General features: G+C 35.1%; 1 protein-coding gene across 1 annotated transcript in view; it reads right to left on the bottom strand.

Annotated features, from left to right (window-relative positions):
• Window positions 1–4,438: 4,438 nt before the first annotated feature.
• Window positions 4,439–9,564, bottom strand: part of LOC111380055 (poly(rC)-binding protein 1-like) — a 6,978-nt gene continuing 1,852 nt past the window's right edge. Inside the window, exons 3-10 of the mRNA XM_023003521.1 lie at window positions 7,796–8,017; window positions 7,051–7,109; window positions 6,865–6,962; window positions 6,641–6,753; window positions 6,001–6,063; window positions 5,155–5,273; window positions 5,014–5,076; window positions 4,439–4,892 (exon numbers count right to left, since the gene is read on the bottom strand). Coding sequence (XP_022859289.1) covers window positions 4,781–4,892; window positions 5,014–5,076; window positions 5,155–5,273; window positions 6,001–6,063; window positions 6,641–6,753; window positions 6,865–6,962; window positions 7,051–7,109; window positions 7,796–8,017 — 849 coding nt within the window. The 3' untranslated portion in view covers window positions 4,439–4,780. The remainder of the gene's footprint in view (window positions 4,893–5,013; window positions 5,077–5,154; window positions 5,274–6,000; window positions 6,064–6,640; window positions 6,754–6,864; window positions 6,963–7,050; window positions 7,110–7,795; window positions 8,018–9,564) is intronic.

The raw sequence follows: 9,564 nt of genomic DNA on the forward strand, positions 1-9,564 counted from the left end.
CCAATCAAGCTCGATTTATCGTGTTTGAATTTTTTCTTAAAAGGAAAAAAAAAAAAAAAAAAAACCTTTTTTGGTCCAATTGAACCTTAAACCTAGGGATGGCAATGAATCGAGCCACACCGACTCAGCCCTTTAACCCACGAGCTCGAGCTGAGCTTGTGGCTTGTGAAAGACTAGCCAAGCTCAAGCTCGAGCTCGAGGGCGAGCTCTCTACCCACGAGCTCATGAGCTCACAAGCCACGAGCCGAGCCGAGCCCACTAGTCGCTCAAGCTCTTGATTTTTTTTAATTAATTAATTTATTATTATTTATTATTTTTTTTGAGTAAATTTGCACATTTTTTGACCTTTTTTATTTTTTTTTTTTTAAATTTGCATATTTTTTTACACGTCAAAGCTCAGTTTGTGGGATTAAGCCCCCTGATCGATTCGGTCTTCAGGCAAATGACGAGCCCGAGCCGCCCACAAGCCGAGCGGCCGAGCGCGTTTGACATCCCTACTTGAACCTCTAAGGAAAATGATGCCTTCTTTACTGCAATAATCTATATATAACCTATAGGTCTGAACATCTTGAAAAATTATGGTCCAATATTTCACCTTATTATGTATTGAAAGATTAATTTTAATTAAGAAGAATTGAATGTCTAACAAAATTTATAATTCCAAAATATATAAATAATTAGTGACAATTAACTTAAAATATTTAATTTTATATCTTAAAATTTATTTATATTTTTTAAGTAATGACCCATTGGTCCGACCACTGATCTATTGGCCCAATCACTAACTCAAGACCCGGAATCACTATCGAATCTATATTGGGTCGAAGCTAATAACTATGGCTTAGTGCAATTAAATCCAGAGGTTTTCAATTCGTAAAACTTTTTCAAGTAGAGTTGTCGTGAAAAAGTTTTGATTATTTGATTGTCAATCCAAAAAAACTGTGGTAAAATATTGTCAGGATGAAGCAATAATTTTGTGTGTTAATGGTAATAATAATAAATGAAAAAATGCAAAGGAGAATAATTAGAAGAAGTAAATGGTCATTCGGAAATGACGAGATAAAGACTGCTCCTGAAGACGACAATCTTGAACTTTGCTACATATAATTATGGTGTACACTTTAATTTACACTTTATCACGTATCATTACCCTATTGGAACTTTGCTACATATAATTATGGTGTACACTTTAATTTACACTTTATCACGTATCATTATCCTATTGGACAGTTTACATTTCAAACAATTTTTTCATCCAATTGACACTTGACAACAATGCAAGTATCAACCAAAGTGTCAAAAATCAGTGAACAAATAGCAAAGTTCATCATAAATATATATTCCGGATGAGTACACAGAAATGTAATAATTACTTTTCTGGACCCTAAAATTTTTTAGTACATAAATTTATAAATTTGCCTTTTTTGTTTACTTGGGTCTCATGTATTTTCATCACAGTTTAAATCAAACATTAATTTAAATAATATATTCATAACTACTTGTAATTACGATCCACATATTTTGACTCACTACTATTCTTCTTTAAAAACCACTTATAAATTTTCTAAATAGAGGCTAAATGTTCATTGACATGCTCTACGTGCATTGTATTCGACGGCTAAATAAGTAAATTTAAAATGTGCCTACCTTACAGTGCTGAAATCAAATCGATACAAGAACAATTGGCAAGTTGATGATATGTGAAGCTTTTTGAGCTAGTTCAGTAGTATTCGACGATATAGTTTAATTTCTAACAACCTCGTTCATAACAAACAAGATCAATACACGTGACAAACAGCAAAGCGCACGTGCGGGTGTCTTTCTCCATTAAAATGGTCAAAACAAATGGGACATCTTATACTTCCATCGTTTGCTTGGAAATAAAAATAATTTATATTTAGTACATTAACATGATGTAATCCAGCCATGCAAACACGCGTGTGCACGTGCGATGAGATAATCAAAATTTGTGTTGCTAATTAAGTGATTGTTTTAATGCTTTGAATAAGGTTAAAGATTGGACGAGGAGGTGCCTTTGGATTATGTGATGTTGCCTAGAAAAAGAATAAATTAAAGGGTCTTCTAAGATTAAAAGGGTGTCCCACTTGCTGAATCATGTGATCTAACAACTAAGATTATTGGTTACTTCAGGATTATATGATTTTGTGTAAAAACAACTTACATCATTGATATTATTTTATGATTCTTAATTTAGATTTAAATAGAAGCCTGTTTCGCTTAATTTTTGAAAAGTCAAAAACTCTTTTTCAAATTAAAAAGTGCTTATAAACTTAAGCTACTTTTGAAACCACTTATATAATTTTATAAAAGTACTATGAACCCATTTGATATGACTTTTAAAAGTCAGGTTTTATTTATGCATAATTCAAAATTCAGGTTACAAGTTTCATTAATGCAAAAATCATGTTTTAACTAATTAATTAAAAATATTTATTAAATAATGATAATAAAGTCATGGCTATACGTTTAATGGTTACAGTTTCACAATTTTAGGTTACCAATTTATTTATTAGTCACATATCATCAAATTAATTGGTCACAATTTTTTCGACGTCACAAATCAAAATTTTCATAGATTACAGATTATTTCAAGAGCACAGATCAAAAAATTATATCACAAATGATCACAAATCCAAAAAATTATAGGTCACAGGTCACACATTTTCAAATTTGATGTCATGAGTTACTTTTTTAGTTACAAAAAGATCAAATTTCAAAGTCACAGATTAATAATCAATCACAAGAAACCAAATAGTTGGTCACAGGCACCAAACACCCTATCTCAATCCCCCACAATACTTGGTCACAAACGTTATCCCCGACCACAATACTATCACAGCCACTGCCAACATCACCACCACCACCACCACCAAGACCACCACTCCAAACCGCCAACAACACTACCACTACCACCACCACCAGCACGAAAAACACCACCACTCCGAACCGCCAACACCACCACCACCAACATGACAAACATCACCAGCAAGTCACCACCAAAGTCAGCCACACCATCCACACCACCGTCCTCATCAACAATCCCAAAGCCCCCAACCAGTCCACAATCTCACAGATCTTGGAGGTATCTGCTCCGTGCAACACTCTTGCTTGCGGTGTGAGCAGTGGTTCCTGTGCTGGTATCGTTACTCCTGCTCGCAACTATGGACGGTGCTTGGTGCCGTGCGACAGAGGGATTTCATCTTCACTGTAAAGTGCAATTGCTGCCGTTTCCGCCTTAGTAAGCTGGTGAACAATAGTCACCGTGATTTCGACAGTGGTCTCTAACAGTGGACGGGGGCATTGGAGATGTGGGTTAAGTGGGGGAGAGAGGAGGGAAACGAATCTAATTCTAGGGTTTAGAATAAAATTGGGATGAAATAGGGTTGAATTATTTTATATTAATATTAATAATTAAATCAATACCTGAATTTTGAATAAAAAAAACTTTCCTAGATGATTTTTCATTCTGATCTTTAAATGCCCGAAATCATGTATTTTCCCTTTTCTAAAAGCAATAGCAAATATCATACCAAACCCACCCTATATTTCAGGCTAAAAAACTTTTAGAGTGCTTTTAATTGCAACCATTAAATTTGCATGGAAAAAAAAATAAATTCTTCACAATTAAACTGTCTAAAACTTATTTATATGGAAATTAGTAATTAAATGTGTTTAATTGATTTAATTTTCAATATAGAAAATATTATACTCGTCCATATTTTATTGGTGGGTAAATAAAAGAGAATGAATAGATATGGGAGAAGAAGAGAGAGTAAAATGCATGAAAAATAAAAACCACCACTCTAAAGAAAATATTTTTCTTATTTTTGACCAAAATATGGTCACGTGACCAAAAGTTAAAAAATATTTTCCATAAAAAAATTGTCAATCAAACACTTCAGAAGTAAGAATTTATGTGAAAAAATGACATAGCTCTTGAAATAAAGCCAATTCAACACTCTTGAAGAAAAAAGCCCCCCTGGGTAATATAAAAATGAGTTAAGAAGATCTTTAGCACAGAGAATCAGATAAAACTGAAGTAGCTCGATTCCTCAGCTCAAAATTTAATTGATTATTCTTTCATAAATTTTCCTCGGCTCTTGAATTTGAAATAATCTTCCTTTAGTATTAATTGAATACTCTTCCTTAAATATTCAACCAATCCTTGGTGATCAGTTTAGGATGTAATGTTGGGCCTACATAACAACTAAAAGCCATATCTAAATTCCAGCCCATGGCCCATAGATAGTAAGAATTCACCACAGTACGAATAAATAACATTTCCCAATGAACAAGATGTTGATTTATTTTTCTTCAGTAAGAAGTCACAACGGTACTAAATAACACCATTCAATACAGTGAACAAACGTGATGCAAATTAGCCATCGATCAACATGAAAGTAGCTCAACTAGTGTATGAAATGTCTTTGCCAATAAGCAAACTTGACTAACCTGTTTCAAAACCAAGAATGTAACTGCAATGTTCCAGAGACAAAGCTAGCTTTTTCTACGGAACAGGCATCAAAATATCTCTTAAGAACTATACGAATGGCCAATGAAAGCCTAGAATCAAAATGGATTTTCAATTATATATAAATATTAAGTTGCAACAAGATTCTAAATTCCTATTAACATAGCGCTTCTACAATACAAACTCAAATAAAATAAAAGGTCAAAAGTAACCATACTTCAGAACTTTTACATTGGAGATGTGAAAGGCAACTCGAATAAAACGGAAGAGAAAAGTTTTTCCTCGCACCTATAACTGTGGAGCATTATAAGTCTGATGACCATAATAAGGCGGTGCTTGGTTTGTTGCAGCTGGTGCATATAGTGTAGGAACTGATGTCATCATTCCAGCTTCATAATTACTGTAGGATTAGAAAACTGAACCCCATTAGCTGCGTTGAAAGTGAAGAATATACGAGACTAGATTGTTTACCCATTATTCTGCAGTAAACCTGTCAAGTTTTCAAATTCTATGAGATAAACCTGTTCGCATAAAATGCATGAGCGTCGTCGTATCCTTGGTACATAGTATGTGACATATCAGGCCTGCACAGGCAATAAAAATGCTTAAGTTTTTTGGTTCAAATAAAAAATTCACACACAATGAAGAGAGTAGTAATTTACATTGTCTGTTGAGTAGCAACTTGTTGAAGTTGACTAACTGCTTGTGGCAGTTGACCACCAGCTTGTCGCATCAGTTCAGCATATACATATTCATCGACCCGTTGCTTTGCAAGAGCAACCTGTTAAAACATTGGCATCAATAATCAGTAATTTATAATTAACAAACTTTTGTAGCAAAATTCAAAATTTTACTGCATGCATACATATTGCTCTCCGAACTTGAGACACTAATTGATAAAAATGGTCGGTCCCGGGCACTAAGTGAAAATCAAAGAAATGTTTAGGATAAACAAGCCATGCACAATCACTTTAACAGGACCATTGTTGCAAAATCTTGACTGACGCGACACGCCAAATGTGAGATTTTCATTGAACACTTTGTAGCTTACACCTTGGGTGTCATTTGCTAAAGCTTAAGCCTTAATTAACAATTGACACATCTAAGGGAATTAATGTTGAACTTACAGGTATACGACTTAAGACTAAGCTTCAGGGTAGCTGAACTATGCACACATTTCTCTGCCTCCTGAGCTTTCTATTGTTGGCCTAAAGTATTTGGACAATTTTTTATCGCCCAGAACGCGCACAATAGGTTCCCCAATTGCATCCTTTTTACATATTGAATAGGACTGAAATAGCATGGAAGGCCACTTAACAACATAAACTCCACAACATCTACTTTTTAACCGGAGACTACTACTTTCATATTTAGAAATGTAGGTGCTATCTCCTTTTTTCAGATTTCCCCAATAGCCATGAACAGTTACTTCCGGAGAGGCCAAATGAGGATAGTTAGCGGATAGTATTACTATCCAGAAATAATAAATACACAGATGGCTGCTTCACCTGCTGAGCACTACCACCTAAATGGATTTGCCTTTGTGTTTGTTCACCTCTCCCACCATAAACCTGCAAAAGAAATGTGAAAGAATTAAGAGGACTCAACAGAAAGATGTATATGAGAAAACCAAAACAATGAAATGTCTTGAATCCCTGAGGGAATACTTATTTTTATTTTTAGCCCAAACTATGACACAGTAGTATTTGAACAAAAGTCTGATTGACCAGTCTGGTTCACACTTTCCATAGAATACTATAATGAAGGCTACTGTGGAATTTGTGTATTTGCTCTTACTAGCTTCCTATGCAGTTTCAAATGCAGCACTGGACAAAACAACATCACTAAACTACCAAGCATGCATTTCAAACATTGTTATTACTTTTAATCAAATAGCTTCCTCAGTAACGAATAATCTTTTGCATATGCGAATGTAGAAATCCTTACTTAGGAAATTACAAAGAATATCCAGCCTCTCAGCTATCTTTCCATAACCTTATCAATCTCTTCATTCGGTAATGAAAGCTCAAGCTTTGTTACTTAATTTCCATTCATGTTGAGCTTGAGATACTCATACTTGGGATTTTAATATGTGAAATCCAGCTACCGTAAAGCTAACAAAAAGGATTTAAACCAAGTTCAACAAACCTTGATAGTTGCTCCAGACTCATTCCTGATCCTAGAAATGTTTGCGCCAAATCTTCCAATTAAACCGCCAACCAAATTTTCAGGAACCATAAGCTCCAGATTTACATATTCAGCTGCAAGATTGGTTGTCCTAAAGATGATGTCGTTATGAGAATTAAGATTACACGCAATAGCACATTGCAGCAATCAAAATTACATAAATGGCATGGTAATGACGTAATAACCTGAAGTAGGGTCCACATACTGTTGAGCAGGACGAGAAAAGCCAGGATTAGGATTATAAGATGGGCTGATAGAGATTACTTGTTTAGGTGGGTTGTCCCTATATATGTCAATCAATGTGAGAATCAGGAAACAGAAGATGTAAACAAAATAAACATTATAAATTCATCTGAATCAAAATCTATCACCTAAGTTGGCATCCAATTTCCACTACAGCCCTCAAAACTGCAGGAACGTCTCCTGATATCTGGAATAGCAAATCACACCCATCTTTAAACATCACATCAGAAAAGAATAAGCAAAAATGAAGATTACGCACTGGAGAAAAATGTTCCAAATTTTCAGCATTCAAATTAAGCCGTGTCTCACTCATATACAGGAGGATAGAGATGGATATTAATTATATTCAACATGTTAAGCAGACATGTTTTCTGTTTCAATTAGAACTAACAGATTAAGTCATGCAACTGTACTCTAAAAAACCAGGAGTATCCCAAGTTCAAGTCTCTCTGTCCCCCTCCAAAAATGAAGTTTCATTTTATTTTCTGTAAAATTTGCCCAAAGGAAGGTAATGTAACCCCAGCAGATTATCATCCCTGGATCCAAGTTGAACCTGTGACTTCATATGACTTCGAGGAACAGTTATGGTCGGTAAAGTAGAGCATGCAAAAGGATGGGCAAAGAGAAAGAAGATGGGAACAAAAAAGAGAACGAAATGTACCAGGTTAATCTGTATAAAACTATTTCCACCTCTTACGATCATGACATAGATACCTTTCCTATTCACAAACAACTGTCCTTTTAAACTTTTGATTGACATATTCATCAATAAAAATCATCATTTATAAGAATATGGACGCGCTATTAGACTTATGAACTAGAAATGCATGATGTGCAAATATTGTTTTGCAATGAGAACAACTAGGATCTCACCTGGACCACTCGATCTGACTCGTGAGCAGATGCACAGGGCGGTAACTGATTTGGAGAAAGGACTGTAATGCTTGCTCCGGAAGAATTCCTCAAGTTCTCAATATTTTGACCAGAAACTCCAATTAAGCCACCTGCTTGAGTACCCGCAATCAAAAGCCTTATTGTATTAGCTGCCATGTGCCCAGCACCAACCTTCATAGCCTCCACATTTCCCTCATCGTCCTATGGAATGGGTAAACATATACTGTATCAGCTTAAAATGATAAACAATTTCACATTTCCACATTTAACCATGCAATGTTCATGCCCAGACATCTCTGAAATGTGATCTCTAAACAGAAGCAAAAAAATGTAAAAGAACAGGTATTATTGCGTGCAATGCTTCATTCAGATTGATGGACTGCATGACTGAGACAGAGTTGTTCAAATGATGCACACTTACTCATGCTTCATACTCACAACTGATACGCACTAAGCAAGTCCTAAAATTTCCTGTTTAAAGAGTCAGTTATCTCTCATATCATTTTTTCTGCAGGTCATTTTTACCACAAACGCTTACTAATCTTCCTTGGTTCATTATTGCTAATCCACTAATGTTCTGGCTGACAAGTATCCAGCTAAACTTAACCATCTTTTGGCAAATTTATAAATGGTTTACAAATAGAAATGGTAAGAGAATAATACTGGGTCCTAAACTTAGCCCCCCTTTGGCAAATGTGTAAATGGTTTATAAATAGAAACAGTAAGAGAATAATGTTGGGTCCTACAAAATGTGTGGATAGTAATGAGTAGTAGCTACGAATGTTTTGTTGACAGAGGCTTTGTGAGGCAGCATCATTTCAAGATATGTATGTTAAATGGTTCGTTTTCAAACGAGTATCTCTCAGAGGAGCCCTATGATGCATGGAAATGCAAAAAGACATGAAATTTTCTAGAAAAGTGCTAAAACTTTCATTAAAATAATATTTATATAACCTTTTTTTAACCATACGGTGCAAAACATCTAAGATATTGTTACTGTGAAAATCAGTGCTTTTCAAATTATAAAAAGCGCAATTGCTTTAGCACTTAGGGATATAATGACAATTTTTAAATCTTTTATAATTATAAATGAAAGTAGCATCCTTTCAAGAAAAAAGAGGTTAAATCAATTAATTTCCTCCCAATCGATTGATATTTCCCTTCAAAAAGTGGTTGATATTTAATAAGGCATGTCATTATCTTCTAAAAAATGTCGCTTTCTCTACTTAATAAATAAAACACACTGGACCCTTCTAAATAAGGCAAGTCAGTTAAGGCATGTCTTCCTTTAGAAATCAGAAAAGTTGATTTGGTTCTTCAACTAGTGTTTCTTTGGCCATTATTTTGAAGTGATAAAATGAAAACGAGCCAAGGCCAGTGGGTCAATCAGTCATTGCGAGATCACAGGCTTGCAATTTAGCTACCGGAGCTACGATAGGCAGGGTTCGTTTATCTTTTTCCTTTTTGATTATCTATAAGTATTCAAGGTGTGTCTAAGACTTTCATAGGTGAGCCAGAGGCGTGTCCGTGGCAACACACACAACAGAAAACAAGGGAAAACATTTGACACGCCACCTGACGTATCAAACACATGTCGGCCACGTATCGACGTCAAAAACATGTCAGACACTATCTCGCCAGTGCCACAAGCGTGTTAGTGCTTCCTTGAAGAAACAAGTTGATTATGGTTCCCAAGTCACAACCAGATACACCCAAACTTGTTTGTCAACACGGGAATAAATGATGAC

Source organism: Olea europaea, unplaced genomic scaffold (genome assembly GCF_002742605.1).
Source record: "Olea europaea var. sylvestris unplaced genomic scaffold, O_europaea_v1 scaffold2090, whole genome shotgun sequence".
NCBI classification, from domain to species: domain Eukaryota; kingdom Viridiplantae; phylum Streptophyta; class Magnoliopsida; order Lamiales; family Oleaceae; genus Olea; species Olea europaea.